The sequence below is a fragment of the Pipistrellus kuhlii genome, unplaced genomic scaffold, assembly GCF_014108245.1.
Source record: "Pipistrellus kuhlii isolate mPipKuh1 unplaced genomic scaffold, mPipKuh1.p scaffold_m20_p_1, whole genome shotgun sequence".
NCBI lineage: Eukaryota > Metazoa > Chordata > Mammalia > Chiroptera > Vespertilionidae > Pipistrellus > Pipistrellus kuhlii.
The window spans coordinates 9,686,806-9,706,068 of NW_023425404.1; the positions used below are offsets into that span (position 1 = coordinate 9,686,806).

The 19,263-nt window shown below is 38.6% G+C and overlaps 1 protein-coding gene across 4 annotated transcripts in view; it reads left to right on the plus strand.

Annotated features, from left to right (window-relative positions):
- SPTLC2 (serine palmitoyltransferase long chain base subunit 2) overlaps window positions 1-19,263 on the plus strand; it is a 93,565-nt gene that overhangs the window by 33,251 nt on the left and 41,051 nt on the right. For all 4 annotated transcript variants that reach the window (XM_036430271.2, XM_036430258.2, XM_036430297.2 and 1 more), the window contains exons 3-7: window positions 4,595-4,749; window positions 6,356-6,504; window positions 8,018-8,142; window positions 15,795-15,888; window positions 18,867-18,972. In XM_036430271.2, the coding sequence (XP_036286164.1) occupies window positions 4,595-4,749; window positions 6,356-6,504; window positions 8,018-8,142; window positions 15,795-15,888; window positions 18,867-18,972 (629 nt within the window). The remainder of the gene's footprint in view (window positions 1-4,594; window positions 4,750-6,355; window positions 6,505-8,017; window positions 8,143-15,794; window positions 15,889-18,866; window positions 18,973-19,263) is intronic.

The following is a 19,263-nucleotide window of genomic DNA, read 5'->3' on the forward strand; positions in this document are numbered from 1 at the left end:
GATGTAGAATCAGGAGCTTTGAAGAACAGTTACTTTCCAAGAACTGTTTTGGAGACCCAAGAAAATTCCAAATGTAATCAGGAGATCACACTGAGAGCTTCAGAATATTGATACGAACCAGCAGGGAGGACGGCAGTCCCATGTCTCCTTGGAAACCAGGGAAGTCCATGTGGGCTATCTGAGGACAGGGGTAATCCTGTTTGGGTATCTGTTAATCCAATGATTAAAGCAAGTTCACCAGGAAAATGATCCAAGGCGACAGGACATGCATTGGCCAGAACTGACTCTGAAGGGAGAAGGAAGCAGGAGGACACCCCGCGCACACACGTGGGGTGCAGTTGGCACTGCCTGTGCTGCCTTCCCCGCTGAGGTATGGACGGTCAGAGCTAGTAGTGTTGTTTCCCACAGAATGGAGGCAGCAACCCACCTCTGCTAAGTGGCTGCAGAGGCAGCGTCATTTGTTGTGGAGAAAGATTAATTATTATTAACTAGATGCCCAGTGCATGAAATTCATTCACGGGAGTGGGGGTTCCCTCAGCTTGGCCTGCACCCTCTCCAATCTGGGACCCTTCATGGGATGTCTGACTGCAGGTTTAGGCCTGGGACCCCTCAGGGGATGTCTGACTGCCAGTTTAGGCCTGACCCAGCAGTCCAACATTTCTTTTGCAATATGGGACTGCTGACTCCTAATTGCTCACCTGTATGCCTGCCTGATGGCCCCTAACCCCTCTGTTTGCCTGCCTGATTGCACCTATCCGCCTCTGCCTTGGCCCCCACCACCGTGCCTTTGTCTAGAAGGAGGACCAAATGACCAGAAGATGTCTGGTTGACTCAGTCTAAGTAGCATATTACCCTTTTATTAGTATAGATACTGTTTCATTGTATGGGTATACCACATTTTGTTCATCCATCCATCCATCCATTGATGATGGATTGTTACCAACTTTTGGCTGTTGTGAATAGTGCTGCTATATACATTTGTGTACTTGTTTAAATATCTATTTTCAGTTCTTTTGGAATATACCTAAAAATACTGTGTCATACAGAAATATATGTTTACCCTTTTGAGAAACCACCAAACTGTTTTCCACTGTCACTGCACCACTTTACATTGACAGCACTGTATGAAGATTTTTCTAAAGATTTTATAGTTGCATAGTTTACACTTAAGACTTTGATTCGTTTCAAATTAATTTCTCTATGGGATGTAAGGTTTAGATCAAAGCCCCCCCTCTTTTTTTTTTTTTTTTTTTTTTTTTTGCCTTATTGATATCCAATTCCCTCAGTGAGAATGTAGTTTTTAAAAATAAGTATGCCATTTAAAAGGATGTTTGGTAAAGTATTTGAATGAATGAATGAAAAGAGAAGTCCTCTCAGTTACCTCTAGTCCTAGAATATTTCAAGTATTTTTGGAAACAGATATTCCTCTTGCACAGAACTGGAATCCCAAGTAGCTATCCCTTTCTGTTCCCTTTATCACTTCATTGCTAGGCCAAGTAGCTATCCCCTTCTGTCTCCTTTCTTAGTTCATTGCTGGGCTGCGGGGAGTTTGGTTAGCTACCCTTCAGTGCTCTCTTCTTAACTTTAACTGCAGTTACTAGTAAAGCTGCTACCCTTGAGCTTAGCTATGGGAATCCTCTCTTCTGCCTTCTGCCCCAACTGCTTTTGGTCTGTAATATCTTTGGAGTGACATAACTGTGCAAGTCTATTTTCTTCTATCATTTAACAAACAGGAGAGGAAACTATCAAAAAGCACATACTATTTAAGTAATAAATTTCCAATTGTGATAAACATATCATTTATAGATATTTTTCTCTTAAAGAAATGTAAATGTTAGAACCAATTTCAATGGTATCAGATACTGCAAATACATAGGCTCCTTTCTGACTATTCTGGACTTTTATAAAGAAATTTCATCTACTGTGAGGCTTATTTACTGGGCACTTTAGAGTCCAATATTATAGAAGGTTATTGATTTCAAAGTTTTATGTAGGGTCTTCTTAACAATGAAAATCTTTTATAAAATAAAACGTACACTTTATTTAACAAACCAGAGGCCCTGGTACACAAAATTTGTGCTTGGGGGGCAGTCCCCTCAGCCCAGCCTGCACCCTCTTGCAATCCGGGACCCCTTGAGGGATGTCCCACTGTTCGGGCCTAAACCAGCAGTCAGCCATTTCTCTCGCAATCCGGGACCACTGTCTCCTAACCACTGGCCTGCCTGCTTGATCACCCCTAACCACTTGCCTGTCTGCCTGATCGCCCCTAACCACTTCTGCCTTGGCCCCTGCCGCCTCGGCTTTGTCTGTAAGGACATCTGGAAGGTATTTCGGCTGTCTGGTCTAATTAGCATATTACCCTTTTATTGTTTGGCACCAAGCCCAGACCTGAGACCTTGAAGCTCGGTGGTTTTCTGACTAGTAAAACTGTAATACAGTTTTATTTATGTGTTTTACACTTTACCTTCAGGATTTAAGTAGATTCTATTTGGTCTAGTCATGTGTATTCTGAGCAGTGGTCAGACCACATGGGACATGGCATATTCATTCATTCATTTTAGCTCTACTGTGACTTTATTTTTTTTACAGGCTTAATTTTAATACAACTTAATTTCAGCGATGAAAAAGGGGTGTTAAGTTCTTGATTGTGGAGATTCATTTTGAGAATCTTTTTTATATATGTATTTTTTTTCTTCTTTTTAATATATATATATATTTTGTTGATTTTTTACAGAGAGGAAGGGAGAGGGTGAGAGTTAGAAACATCGATGAGAGAGAAACATCAATCAGCTGCCTCCTGTACACCCCCCACTGGGGATATGCCCGCAACCAAGGCATATACTCCTGACTGGAATCAAACCCGGGACCCTTGAGTCTGCAGGCCAACACTCTATTCACTGAGCCAAACCGGTTTCAGCAAAAATTATTTTTTATTATTAGTAATTTATTTTTAATCCTCACCTGAGGATATTTTTCCATTGATTTTTTAGAGAGAGTGGGAGAGAGAGGGAAAGACAAAATCATTGATGTGAGAGAAATACCGATTGGTTACCTCCCACAAACACCCTGACCAGGGCCTGGCCCAGGGAGGAGCCTGCAACCGAGGTACATGCCCTTACCAGAATCGAACCCTGGACCCACTCTTTGGTCCGAAGGCCGAAGTTTTATCCACTGAGCCAAACCGGGTAGGGCTGTTTTTTAATATTTATTAAAAACTCCCATTTAAGGAAAGAAACCACATGTAGGGATCTTTCTATAAGCTTTTTCTTTTTAAAAATATATTTTATTGATTTTTTTACAGAGAATAAGAGAGAGGGGTAGAGAGTTAGAAACATCGATGAGAGAGAGAGAAACATCAGAAACATCCATTAGCTGCCTCATGCACACCCCTACTGGGGATGTGCTGCAACCAAGGTACATGCCCTTGACCAGAATCAAACTTGGGACCCTTCAGTCTGCAGGCCGATGCTCTATCCACTGAGCCAAACGGTTTTGGCTATAGAAGCTACTTTTTAAGAGCTTCTTGCTTTTATCATTTTTCTTTGAATTAATTTCATTTGATCCTTGACAATGTGCCAAGAATGGAGAGAAATAGAGAGTTAGAAACATCAATGGGAGAGAAACATTGATCAACTGCCTCTTGCACATCCTTTATGGGGATGTGCCAACAACAAGGTACATGCCCTTGACTGGAATCGAACCTGGGACTCTTCAGTCCACAGGCTGACGCTCTATCCACTGAGCCAAACCGGCCAGGGCTCAACCATTTCTTATAGATCAACTATCAAAGCTACATGATTTTTACCTGATTAAGAATTGTTTTTAAAATAACAGAATTTCTGCCTCTCAAAATGTCTTCTGTGTCAGTTAACTCAGTAGAATTTTGTTTAATCTTTTTAAAAATTATATTTCTACTAGAGGCCCAGTGCACAAAATTTTGTGCACTGGGTGGGGTCCCTCAGTCTAGCCTGTGCCCTTTCACAGTCCAGGAGCCCTTGGGGGATGTCCGACTGCGGTTAGACCTGCGGGGAGTGGGCCTATGCCACAGTTGGACATCCATAGCACTGCCACAGAGGCAGGAGAGGCTCCCGCCACCACCCCTGAGCTCACCAGCTGTCAGCCCGGCTTGTGCTTGAGCGGAGCGCCCCTTGTGGGAGCATACTGACCATCGGGGCAGTTTTGTGTTGAGCTTCTGCCCTCTTGTGGTCAGTGCACATCATAGCAACCGGTCATTCAAGCAACTGGCATTCTGCCATTCAGTCAATTTGCATATTACCCTTTTATTATATAGGGTTGATTTTAGGGAGAGAAAAGGAAAGGGATAGAGAGATAGAAACATCCATGAGATAGAAATATCAATCAGCTGCCTCCTGCATGCCCCCTATTAGGGATCAAGCTCACAACCCAGGCATGTGTGCTGAGCAGGAATTGAATCTCAACCTCTGATTCATGGGCCAACCACAGAGCCATGCTGGCTGGGCTAACTCAGTATAATTGAGTTATTCTCAAGCATTATTGCAATATGAAAAGGGAAGATGTAAATTTTTAAAAAGTAACTCAGTTAAATTTATGGTATTTCACCATTTGTTGGTAGGACTTTGTGCCGTTGTATCAAGATTTTGAAAACTTCTATACAAGGAACCTCTACATGAGGATTAGAGACAACTGGAATCGACCAATCTGTAGTGTGCCTGGAGCCAGAATGGACATCATGGAGAGAGAGTCTCATGATTATAACTGGTCATTCAGGTAAGTCTTCTTTGGGAAATTATTTCCTAACAACAGAAAAAGGAATTTTTTGACTTTTTAAAATATTATATTGCAAATTTGACAGTATTTTGTCAAAACAGCAGTAGAAGCTGAAAATATAGTACAACATGATTAGTTTCCTTGCATATTGTTCATTGTTATTGGGATATTTAAAATACATTTTTTTATTAGTTTGATACTGTGTTGGGTTATAGTTGAAAGCAAAATTTGACCTATTAAAACAAAATAAGCCTTAGCTGGTTTTGCTCAGTGGATAGAGCATCGGCCTGTGGACTGAAGGATACCGGGTTTGATTCCGGTCAAGGGCACATGCTTGGGTTTCGGGCTCCATCTCCATTAGGGGGCATGCTGGAGGCAGCCAATCAATGATTCTCTCTCATTGATGTTTCTATTTCTCCCTTTCCCTTCCTCTCTGAAGTCAATAAAAATATATTTTTTTTAAAAAACAACCAAAAATAAAAAGCAAACAAAACACACACACACACACACACACACAAAGAAAAACTGTCCTTTCTATTTTACTACTTACCAGAATCAAATATCTGAATTTATTTCTGGATATTTTGATTTCTCAAATGATTCAAGGATATGTAGTGTTTTTACTTAAATGGATTCAGTAGTTTAGAAAACTTGATATTTATTAAACTTACTTTTGTTGTTTAGATTGCTCAAGTATTACATAATTACATTGCTATTAAAAAAAAAAGACAAGCAATAAGATAAATTGAAAGTCTCCCATGAAAACTAACCATATACCTTTTCAAATCCACTGCCCTACTAATCCTCACTCCCCAGAGGTAACCATTGTTATCAATTTGTAGTGTGTTATTCCGCCAGATATTTCCTGTGGGATATGTATATGATGTATCTATTAGGATTACCCACAGTTTTTGATTTACAAAAATGGTATCATACTGTAGAAGAGATATTGCATCTTGTTTTTTACTGGCTAACATATCAGTAACGTATTCTACAATATTGATGTATATAGTGTACACATGCTGGTTGGGCTGCATCATCCTGTGTTGAAAACTCCAAAGTCTCAAGTTAAAAGATTGGCAATTTATTTCTTGTTCATATGTAATGTCCATCTTAAGTTAGATGGGTCTCTGAACCATGTCGTCTGCACTTGAGGGGTCAGACGGTCTGAACTTCCACAATTAGGAATATCACTGGTTTGTGTGCCTGGGAAAGGGACATGGTCAGTTGTATAGTGACTCTTTCTTTTCCTTTGGTTAATCCTTACTGAATGATATCATTTCATGGATAAGTACTGCCAAACTGCCCTCCCCCCAAAAAAGTACTCTGATATTCTTATCTACAATGTATGAAATAGTCCTGGCTAATACTGGCTATGGTCAGTTTTTAAATCTTTATTATCATTATTGATAAGCAAAAATTGGTATTTTAACTTTCATTTATTTCATTTAATTGGTAGTGAGTTTGAGCTATTTTTAATTTAGACCATATTCTCTCCATTTTCTATATATGTTGCTTCCTTTGGTATTACAGTACATTTATTATCATATGTAAGTATTAGACCTTGTTCATGGGTTTCATGAACTTTCATCCTATTGAAATACAGGTACACAGGGAATACAATTAAAGATGTTATAAACATGGGTTCCTACAACTATCTTGGATTTGCACGGAATACTGGATCATGTCAGGAGGCAGCTGCCAAAGTCCTAGAGGAGTATGGAGTTGGCGTGTGCAGCACTCGGCAGGAAATTGGTGAGTGTAGGCTCTTTGGCTAACTGATGTTCTTAACTTTTTTACTCAGGAGGGAGTAATATGGATAGAGTATGTGTCCAAATACATACTTTGCCATGTAGTTTAGATCAGATAAAGAATGCTTTATTTTTTTGAATTAATGGATGATTTTAATGCTTTCAAAACATCTGAGACGTATTTATCTCTTCCATTATGTTATACATACAGAGTATGTTCCTATTGTTTTACTTATAACTTTAGTGTTGACTTTATTGATTTTTGCAAATGATAGCTCATTAAAGAGCACCACTTCATATCTGAGCCTGTGGACATATGGAGGTTAACCTATTTCTGTATTGGTAATTTGGAGCTAATAATAATGCCCACCTTATAGGACTGTTATAAGAAGCTAATTCATGCAAAGTGCTTGTAACATGGTAAATACTCATTAAGTGCTAATTTTTTTTATGAGTAGTACAAGTCTATAAAGATAACAAATTTATGTAAAGAGATTTATTTAGTTAAAAGGAAAATTACAAATTCTTCCATTTTGTTCCAGCGACTGATAACCATAGAAGTTATAAGGCATCGTTCTGGATATTTATTACTGTGAAGCACATCAAAACTTAGTGGATTAAAACAATTCAGCACAGCCAGTGTGGCTCAGTGGTTGAGCATGGGCCCATGAACCAGGAGGTTATGGTTTGATTACAGTCAGGGTGCATACCTGGGTTGTGGGTCAGGAAAACAGTGTTAGCCAGTTTGATGGAGACTCAAATATGGTGTACACCTACCAGTTCTGTGGGTTAGGAATGGGGTGGGTCTCAAAAAAGGAACAATGGCTTCTGCCAGCAGTTCTGTCTGGAAGAAAGCTGCCCCTCCAGGACTTGCCCTGATGCCAGACAGTTCAGTTCCTCCCTTTGTTTCCCTGGTGCCTTTTGAGCTGCTGCCCCAATGCTGAAACCCAGAGTGTATGAATCAGAGCAAGTCTATGCATGGACCCTTTATGAGGAACTGCCTAGGATTCCAGCAGCCCTCCATCGCACTCAGCCACAGTCGACACTGGCTTTTCTCCCTTGAAGTTATGGGGACTTCTCTTCCTGGCACTGGAACCCTGGGCTGGAAAGCTGGGCTGAGGGCTGGGGCCCCTCACTTCTCAGAGGGGACCTCCACAGTTTAGATATCCCTCCTGATTTAAAAAAAAAAAAAAAAATTCTTTATTGTTTAAAGTATTACATATGTCTCCTTTTCTCCCCATTGAACTCTCCCCGGCCATTCCCACTCCCTAGCACATGACTCAGCCCCCTACTCTCTGTGACCATGAGTTATGCTTATACTAGTATACTAGTATGCATGTGCACAAGTCCTTTGGTTGCTCTCTTCCATCTCCCCTCTCCAACCAGTCTCAATGTGCTTTTAAAAAAATATTATTAGTTGTAGGTTTTTCCTTCAGCTAGATTTCAGGCAGTAAAGTAATGAATGATTCTTAAATTTTGGCTTTGGTGATATTGACTTCATTAATTTCTTCACACAGGAAATCTGGACAAGCATGAAGAACTAGAAAAGCTTGTGGCAAGTTTTTTGGGAGTAGAAGCTGCTATGGCATATGGCATGGGATTTGCAACAAATTCAATGAACATTCCTGCTCTTGTTAGCAAAGTAAGACTTAGTCTGTCATTAATGAAGACTCCCTGTATGTATCATATTTGGTTTTATAAAATATTCAGAGTAAGCCAGGAACTATTGTAAATTTAGGTTAAATATAGTCTGCCCAAAGATATTTCTATCTCAAACTTTTGATAAGTATGTTCCATGGAGACTTACATCAATTGAAGCTTTCTTATTACAACCCATGATCCCTTCCTCTCCCATTAGGTGACTCTTGCCTTCTCTTTTTCATATAGTTTTAAAGGGATTCTAATAAATAAAACCTTATAAATGGCTAAAATTATGGAAGAAAGAATTTTGTTTGGAAAGCTATTTAATTGAAAAATTTGAAAATATATACTTGTCCTCACTGTAATGTATATTACTGAAAGACATATGAGCAAATTATATGTGTGTCTATTTATATGTTAGTAATAATGTATGTTAATAATGTGGGTAGAGCTTCTGTGAGGGGACAGTTAGGAGAGAAGAGATGAGACATTGTAAATCACATTTTAGCAGATTAACACTTTCAGTTTGAGCTCTTCCTCAGTGGTTATTTATTCTCATTTTAACAGTGGTATCTGTGAATGGTATATTGAAAAAAATCATCAGTCCTGGATGACTCAGTTGGAGCCTCATCCTGTACACCAAAAAGTGCCAGGTTTGAGTCCTAGTCAGGGCATATACCCAGGTTGTGGGTTTAATCCCCGCTTGGGGTGCATGCAGGAGGCAACTGATCAAAATTTCTCATATCGTGTTTCTCTTCCTATCTAAAAATTTAAAAAAAGTAAAGGAAGAACAAAAAAAATGATAGAACTAGTATGAAAATCTAAGGGGATAGAACATTTAAAAACACAATTAACCAACTTAACATTTATGAAACACTCCAACCAACAACAGCAAAACATTTACCAAGAGACCATTTTCTGGGCCATTAAACCAACCTTAACAAATTTAAAAGAATTGAAATTATTCAAAATATATTCTCTAACCATAATGGAATTAAATTAGAAATCAGTAACATAAAGAAAGATATCTAGAAAATCCTCAAACAATTGCAAAGTAAACAACACTTTTAAATAACCCAGACTCAAAGAAAAGCAAAATCAAAAATACTTGAACTAACTAGAAATGTAATATAATTTGTAGAAGGAAGCTAAAGCCATGCTTTGATGGAAGTATATAGCATTAAATGCTTATATTATGGGGGGGAAAGTTTCGAATCAGCCATCTAAATTTCTACCACACAAAATTACGAAAAGAGCAAATTAAACCCAAAGATTTCAGAGGAAGAATACAGGTAAATGCAGAAATCAATGAAACAGAAAATAGATAAGTGAAATCAGTGAAACCAAAACTGATTCTTTGAGAAAATGAATGCAGTTGATAGATCTCTAGCCAGACTGGTCAGGATAAAAAAGAGAGAAGACAAAAATTACTAGTAGTAGGCATAAAAGAGGCTACTTCACTACATATCCTATGGATGTTAAAAGGATATAAGGAAATATTAAGAACAACTTCATGCTGATAAATTCAACATTTTAGCTACAATGGACAAATTTCTTTTTAAGCCGGGACTGGTTTGACTCAGTGGATAGAGCATCGGCCTGGGGACTGAAAGGTCCCGGGTTCGATTCCGGTCAAGGGCATGTACCTTGGTTGCGGGCGTATCCCCAGTAGGGGGTGTGCAAGAGGTAGCTGATCGATGATTCTCTCTCATTGATGTTTCTAACTCTCTATCCCTCTCTCTTCCTCTCTGTGAAAAATCAATAAAATATATATATTTTTAAATTTCTTTTTAAATATATTTTACTGATTTTAGAGAGAAAGGAAAAGGGGGAGAGAGAGATAAACATCAATGATGAGAGAGAATCATTGATTGGCTGCCTCCTGCACGCCTCCTACTGGGGATCAAACTCGTAACCCAGGCCTGTGCCCTTGACCAGACTCAAACCTGGGAACCTTCAGTCTGCAGGCTGAAGCTCTATCCATTGAGCCAAATCAGTTACGGCAATGGACAAATTTCTTGAGAAAAAAATAAATGTATGATTCATTGATTATAGTACATTTTGGCATCATAAACTTTATATTATTTGGAATTTCATAGAATTTTTTACACTAAAGGGTTAAATAATTTCATTTTGCTTCTCCTGTGTGCTCAGAAACTAATAATTACTATCTAGAATTAGATGTCTTATATACAGACATGGAAGATACTTCCATAAATATTTATTGTGTAAATCAAATATAGTTGAAATGTTATGAAATGTATTTTAATCTATTCAAGGCAACAACTACTCCAGTTTTCTTTTTAAAAAATCTTTATTGTTCAGATTATTACATTTGTTCCTCTTCCCCCGCCCCATAGATCCCCTCCACCCAGTTCCCATCCCACCCCATGCTCTTACCCTCCATCCCCACAGTTCTCATCCATAGGTGTATGATTTTTGTCCAGTCTCTGCCCGCACTCCCCACACCCCTTTCCCACCGAGGATTGTCAGTTCACTCCTTTTCTATTCCCCAATTCTATTATATTCACCAGTTTATTTTGTACGTCAGATTTTTTATTCACTTTATTTTTAGATTCACTTGTTGATAGATAATGTATTTGTTGTTCATAATTTTTATCTTTATCTTTTTCTTTTTCTTAAAGAATATCCTTCAGCATTTCATATAATTCTGGTTTGGTGGTGATGAACTCCTTTAGCTTTTTTTTTTTTTTTTTTTTTTTTTTGTCTGTGAAGCTCTTTATCTGCCCTTCAATTCTGAATGACAGCTTTGCTGGGTAGAGTAATCTTGGTTGTAGGTTCTTGCCACTCCCATCTAGCCTGCATAGTTTCTGTTGAGAAATCAGCTGATAATCATATGGGTGCTCCCTTGTAGGTAACTAACTGTTTTTCTCTTGCTGTTTGTAAGATTCTCTCTTTGTCTTTTGCTCTTGGCATTTTAATTATGATGTGTTTGGTGTGGTCCTCTTTGCATTCTTTTTGTTTGGGGTTCTCTGTGCTTCCTGGACTTATAAGTCTATTTCTTTCACCAGGTGGGGTAAGTTTTCTGTCATTATTTCTTCAAATAGGTTTTCAATATCTTGCTCTCTCTCTTCTTCTGGCACGCCCATAATTTGGATGTTGGTATACTTGAAGTTGTCCCAGAGGTTCCTTACACTATCTTCATATTTTTGTATTTTTTTTCTTTTCCAGTTGGGTGATTTTGCTTCTTTGTATTTCAAATCTTTTACTTGATTTTTGCGATCCTCTAGTCTGCTGTATATTATTCTTTATTTCAGTCAGTGCATGCTTAATTTATAATAGGTCCTTTTTTATATCCTCAAGGCTCTCACTAAATTTATCAGCAGTTTCTAGAAAATTCTTGAAAAATCTTATAAAAAAACCTGGTTTTGAACTCTATATCCTTAATTTCTTTCATTTGTGGCCCGTTTCTGTGTATCTGCATTTTGGCTGCTTCCCTGTGTTGATAGAGTGGCTTTGTGTGCTAGGTGTCCTATAGGGCCCAGTGGCTCAGCCTCCCCAGTTACCTGAGGTGGACACTCTTGGTGCACCCCTTTGTGGGCAGTATGCACAGTCTTGTTGTAGTTAAGCCTTGATTGTTGTTGGTATCACTGGGAGGAATTGACCTCCAGGCCTATTGTCTGTGAGAATCAGCTTTGTCTACAGTGGGAGCACTTCTGTGCTGGAGACACCCTTATGAGGCAAGACTTGCTTCAGTGGGGCTTTTGGTGCTCACTGAGTCTGCCCCCTGGGTTTGTCCCATTTGGATCTGAGGAGTTGTAATCTGGATGGTCCCACTCTGACTACTGGGTACACTGGCTCTTGGATCTCCAAGGAGGTGTAAAGTCAGCCACTGCCTGAGGTCACTCAGCAGGCGCAATGGAGAGATCTGCAGATTCCTCTTCTTTGTTTGGGGTTTGAAGGTGCCCAGAGGAGCCCCAGCTGTGAAACAATGCAAGCTGTTGTGGGGCCTTAGGCCTTCTTTTATATGTTCTGGGTCTCTCTGTCTCAGCTGCAGTTTATTAGGTAATTTTAGATTTCAAAGGATCAGGCCATTCATATGCAAAAGCCTCTGCACACAGGTTGGGTGGGGTGGGGTCTCAGGGCGGAACAAACAGCAATTGCTTCCCATCAGCCCTGCCCTAAGAGGCCCCTGGGTCTCAGTTTCCTGAGATAATCACTGCAAGCACCTCTGAGAGAAAGCCGCCTTCGAGTTCCACCCGATGCCAGACAGTCCATTTTCTCCCTGTATGAGTCTGGGTCCCCAGAGTCTTGTTCAGAACTGGAGTTCAGAGCAGTTGGGAGCTTGTGTCTTCCTTTGGATTGAAAAAGTCAGCTGAGTACTCAGCTGCCAGCCCTTTCCATGTGCGCGCCTCCATACCTCTGCACTTTACCTCCGCAGCTCCTCTGAGTCTCAGTGTGCTTTTCTATTTCCTTCTAGATGTAGACTTTCCACTTAGCCAGCCTTCCTGTGGTTCTGGATGATGTCCGTTTTATCTTTTAGTTATAGTTGTGCGAGGCAGCAAGTTCAGGTATTTACCTATGCCACTATCTTGGTTTCTCCTTCACAACTACTCCAGTTTTACTCTTTCGTTAAGACTTATATTACATTTCTATGGGAGGTGATCAATTATTCAGCGTTAAGTCAGAGGCAGACAGTATATTAACTAAGAACATGTATCCTAAAAGCAAAAGCTTTGTATGAGTATAAGTTATGACCTTGGGCAAGATTGTAACTCCTTTGTTTTCATATGGGATAATAATAATAGTTCTTATCTCACAGATTGTTGTGAGGATTAAAAATAACAATGTGATTACAACCCTTAACATAGTGCCTGAAACCATATTAAGCATTTAGATCACACGTGTCAAACACAAGGCCCGCGGGCCAAATCCGTCCCGCCAGGCCTTGCAATGTGGCCCGCACCGCGCTGTCATCACTGCATTCCGCTGCGTTTCCATCACAGTGACAGTTTATGACTGTTCAGTAAACCATTCGGCCTGCGATTTAGGCTGGATTTTAGATTTTGGCCCCTTCTCTGATTGAGTTCGACACCCCTAATTTAGATGATTACTGCTGGCATTTAATTTTTATTTTTGCACAAATGACATAATAGACCCTCCTAGTATATTAGAAGGGAAAATAGGTTGGTACACAGAAATAGTGAATTAGGTTCTCTAAAAAGGAGATGACAAAAAGAACATACTTATATTGGCAATTTTGGAAAAAATTAGATGGAAAAAGAAAATTGCATCTTTTTTAAGGTGCAGTGGAATGCCAAGTGTGGTTAAGGAAAGGATTTAAAGACTTGCAGAAGAGGAATTCAGCCTCTCCATTTTTCCCCCCAGTTTTTCTCATTTTTTTCAATTTTAACACTTTTTCTCCAAAGATAAATTTAGATTTACAGAAGAGTTACAAGAGAGTATAGAGAGTTCCTGGATACCTTTCATTCAGCCTCCCAGTATGTTAATATCTTACATAACAGTGGAGCATTTACCAAACCTAAAAAACTAACCTTGATTTAATACTACTAACTAAAAAATAGAACTTTTTTCAGTTTCAACAGTTTTCCCACTGATAACCATTTTCCTGTTCCAGTATCCAATTGAGTATCTTCATTGCATTGAGTTCTTGTCCTTCCTACCTTGACTCTTCTGAAGGAAGAGTTGTTGCTTCTCTCCTATTTATTTATATCAGTACTAGAGGTCTGGTGCATGAAATTCATGCACTCGAAGTGGGGGGGGGGGTCCCCCCAGTCTGGCCTGTGCCCTTTCAGTGTGGAAGCCCCGCGATTGATAGCCCCAAAGAGGTAGGCTGGAGTCAGGGGTTCCACTTCCGCGGTGGGTGCAGGGCCATGGGAACCCCGTCTCCACTGTGCACATGGCCATCTTGTGACAGCGTGAGGGCATTTTGTGATGGCCTGATGGTGTGAGGACCACCTAAGCTTGTATTAGTAAGATGGGTTCATGAATATTTTATCATTTGATTCAACATGATTACTTTTAACTTTTTTGCTCAAGTTGATCCAGTTTTGGCCGTTAGGTGATCTTTCAGGTGGGCTCCTATGCCCTTTGAATATGCCCTGTTTTTTTTTGTTTGTTTGTTTTTTTCCTAAAGCACTTTCTTTGTAGAATAACAAGATGCCCCAGGCTTTTTTTTTTTTTTTTACCTATCCTAACCTTGGGGTCAACCACTAAGTTCTTCATTGAGTCCTAATACTTTATATTGGAGGATTATATTTAGAAACCAAGTTTTGGTATGTTTATTGCTACTGAGGTATCTGCCTCTCAATGGATAGAGTTAGAAAAATAAAAACATGTATACTAACTCATGCATAAGCATATTGATTAGTGTGCATGTGTATATTTATAAATTTTAAAAACTATTAGTCCATATGGATATTTCCAACTCTACTTCTCTTTATTTTTAATCTGCACATTTTTAATGAGGGAGCTTTTTAAAATCTTAATAATGAAAACTTTACATACAGTAAAAATTTCAGACAGACGACTGCTATTGCAAGTTCTTAAGTATCCAGCCAGGAATACTTTTCCTTTTATTCCGGGAACATGCTGACACTTTCTGCTCCATACTTTTTTCATCTAATCAGATATTTTGAAGGCCATTGTTGACAGAGAAGAACCTGTTTCTGAGTTCAGACTTTATAGGTTGGAACCTGCATGAGATGTGGAAGAGTAAGAACTAGGAAAGAAATAAAAATTCTGAGAGCTTCAGATGTTTCTTGTTGCCTTAAACCCATGTTTGCATGGATTTAAAGAAAAACTTGTTCAGAGATTTTAAGGGCAAAACTAAGCCTATACTCCATGTCATTTTGGGAATCCTATATAATATGCTAATTAGACTGAACAGCAGAACGACCTTCAGGACGAAGCCGGGGCTGTGAGGGCTGAGGCAGCAGCCAGGGTGTTGCGAGGGCCTACCCTTGCTTGAATTTCGTGCATTGAGACTCTAGTAGACTAATAAGTGAGATTGTCATTGAACTCTGGATGGTTAGGAGCATTTCTCCCTCAGCTGCCTTCTCCCCCACATACTTCTTCTATGAGTAAAATAGTACATCATACCAAACTCATGAAATGATACCAGACCAACATAACTGAAACTATGAAGACTATCTGATATATCAGATTTTAGATATAAATAAAAGATATATTGCTATATATCTGGATATTTATGTCCATCTCAGGAATGAAGAAATTAAATTAAAAGGCTAGAATTTTGCATCTACTTCTAAATTAATTTTGTAAAGAAACCAACTAGCCAAAACCAGTTTGGCTCAGTGGATAGAGCGTCAGTCCGGGTTCGATTCCAGTCAGGGGCATGTACCTTGGTTGCGGGCACATCCCTTTTGGGGGGGCGGGGGGGGACAGGAGGCGGCTGATAGATGTCTCTCTTTCATTGATGTTTCTAACTCTCTATCCTCCCTTTCTCTCTGTAAAAAATCAATAAAATATATTTAAAAAACAAACCAACTATACTTTTTTTCCTTCTTGAATTTGATAGTTTGCTGTTTTACAAGTTTTCCTTAATAGGATATAAATATTATTAATGATTTTAGCATTTGGTCTTTTGTGTAATGAAACTTCCCCCGCCTCCACGCCAGCTTCTTACTTCCTGTGCTTGTGGTTTTGCAGGGTTGCTTGATTCTGAGTGATGAACTGAACCATGCGTCACTGGTTCTGGGAGCCCGGCTGTCAGGAGCAACCATTCGAGTCTTCAAACACAACAGTGAGTTTGTTGTGGAGGCCTTAGTGATTGGTATTCTTTGGATTAATGGCAGTGGTTATATTAATAATAGAAAATATAAATGAAGATAGCAACATTTAAAATGTTTTTTCTGAGCCCTGGCCAGATAGCTTAGTTGGTGAGAGTGTCATTCGGATACACCAAGATTATGGGTTTGATTCTCCAGTCAGGGTACATACAAGAATGGGAACAACAAATCTCTCTCTCTCCCTCCCGCCCTCCCTTCTTCCTTTGAAAGCCATAACTTCCTAAATGGAAATATGTTTATGTATTATTACAATATTTATTTGCAATAAAAATACATAACTTTTGTAGTTAAAACATGTAGAGAAGAAAGATTACCAAACTGTATTTTTAATATCATCTTTTACCAAAGTGAGTACACCTACAAATAAGTCTAGAAGAATATACACCAAAATAGTAGGTCTGTGCTCCTGGTTGGACGGTTAGAGATGGTAATAACTTTCTGCCTTTTGTCTTTGTCCTATCTAAACTGTTTTACAATAAGAATGATGCAAATAGCATTTTGCTTTATGTAAATGGGGCTTATTAAACACCACTGTGGAACCTGCTCTTTTCTTACAACACATCGTGAACTTTGGCAATACATGTGACTCTCCTCCTCCCCTAATGTCAGGGTGGCAGGCAGTGCTAGAAGCGCCCTTATTCAGATTGTCTCTCAGTTTGGACATCGAGGTTGTTTCTAAAATTTTCTACTAGAAATGGTACTACCTGTTACCCACATTTTTGCTCAATGTTGTGATTAGTGCCTTAGGATGAATTCCTAGCAGTCTTAGAATGCCTGGTTAAAAGGGCACAAATATTTTTGTACTTTTCCAAATTGCCTCCAAGCAGACTTTTACTCAGCAACATGACAGTGACTCACACCAACTTAGGCCATTATGAAACATTTTAAAACTTCCCTTCTCCAATAATCAACAACATGTTAATTTTTTTCTTTAATTACTAGGTGTCAAGCAACTTTGTATATAGTATTGTGTTTGGATTTCTTTGTAAATTTGCCATTTTCAAATGGCTTCTTTTTTTTTTCTGATTATAAGAGCCCTTCCTATTTTCTTTGATGTTGCATTATTTTTAATGTTACTTTTAACTTTGTTTTTAGTTTCTTGCTCTGCTGACTTATTAAAATGCTTATGATGTCACATTTATTGTCTTACAACTTGATTTTGTGTTAATGCCTTCCATATTCTAAGATAATAGGGTTATTCTCTTATTTTCTTCTGGTAGTTTTGTTTTTCATTTACATCTTTATTTTTGTTTTTCACTTACATCTTTATTCTTACATGGGATTTGTGAAGTATAATATAAGAGAGATAGTAGATTCCCCCCACCTAAGTTGATAATATGGTTAAGCATTCTACTATAGATATTTCCTTTCATCTAAAATTTTGAATCAGTATTTATTTTTTCTCCTCTTTTCTGTATGTAAACAGAGGAAACTAAAACAATGACTATATTTTTACTGGCTTTTGCTGATTGCCAGATGCTGCCCTCTGCAGCAGGACTAGCCGCTTCAACATTTCCGGGACAGCATCTCCTGTCTCTGAGTCAGATAGCAGACAGATTGTGTTCTTGTAACTGAAGGTGTCACCGCAACACAGTCTATGGCCATATTATCTGTGTTTGTGATGTTTTTATTATTTCTCTTTTCTACTGATTCCTTTCTATGAAAAGAGCAAAATCATGTAACTTTTAATGCCCTCCTTCAGTGAGGAGCAATAAAGACTATACAATTAGATTTTATGATGGCATGTCTCCCACCCTTGTTAAATATACTGCAGGGGTTTTTTTTGGGTTTTTTGGTTTTTTTGGAGCGGGCTTTCTTAAGGGCAGTGCTTCAGAGCAAACAAATTTAAATATGAAGTTGATAGTGGTGGCAAAAATGGTCTTCAAAACATTTATCTTTAACAGGGAAATTATTACCCTCATTAGTGTTAGTACTAGCCATACTGTTTTCTAGACCTGTTAACCATCTTCAGAACTGATAGAGCCACAAGAACTTGGTTGTGTACAGATAGCAGATCAAATCAAACAGAAACAATTGCCAAGCTTGCTTAACACAGATTCATGCATTCAGGAATTTATTCTATAGCACTAACCAGACTACTGTATTTTTAACCCACTACTAAGATAAAATTATTTAACAAACATTTATCAGATATATCTTCTGTAAAGGAAATAAGCATGTTCTTTGAAGTTTTTCCTCATTGATTTTTAGGAGATATATATATTTATAGTGATTTTCATAGTCTTGCTCAGTCTTCTTTATTATTTCTGAATGACTCACTAGGATTAAAGATATAGTTGACTTTATTTTTTTTTTTTATATTGGGTCTTTGTCAGATAATACTTTTTCTTTCTTTTTTTCTTTTTTTTTTTTTTTTAAATATATTGATTTTTTTACAGAGAGGAAGAGAGAGGGATAGAGAGTTAGAAACATCGATGAGAGAAAATCATCGATCAGCTGCCTCTTCCACACCCCCTACTGGGGATGTGCCCACAACCAAGGTACATGCCCTTGACCGGAATCGAATCTGGGACCTTTCAGTCCGCAGGCCGATGCTCTATCCACTGAGCCAAACTGGTTTCGGCTATAGTTGACTTTATAAATATAAAAAAAGCTAACTGAATGGCCAGGTATTTAACATGAAACATTGGTCATTTCATAAGCCTGCTAACCACCTGACTCAACTGTGCCACAGTCATTTGTTGAGTTTCTGTGACTTTGAACATTTGTTGCATTTCAGATGAGATTTTAATTAAAGATAGCAGTAGCTCACTCATTTTGCCCCATCTTTTTCTGCCCTGTTCTGACTTTGTTAATGTCCTTTGCTGTCTGAGACACTGTTCCTAAATAAGAAATGTTTATTTTTATTTCTGGAATAAAGTTAGGAAAGAAGAAGGTACTTTACGCTGACATATTTTTGTGTGTGCTATAGACATGCAGAGCCTAGAGAAGCTACTGAAAGATGCCATTGTTTATGGTCAGCCTCGGACACGAAGACCCTGGAAGAAGATTCTAATCCTTGTGGAGGGAATATATAGGTAATCCTGCTTTATGATTCTAATCTTTCCGATTTGGCTCCATGAAATCTTAGAATTTTTCAGCCTCACTTCATTTTCTTCATATATATATATATACACACACACACACACACACACACACACACATTTTTTTTTTGGAAGTCACGTCAAATAACTTCCAAAAATCGAACCTGTGATTTTTCAGTCCGCAGGCAGACGCTCTATCGACCGAGCCAAACCGGTCAGGGCCTCACTTCATTTTCAAGGAACACTAATTAGACTACTCTGGAAACTAAGGAGACAGTGTTTTTG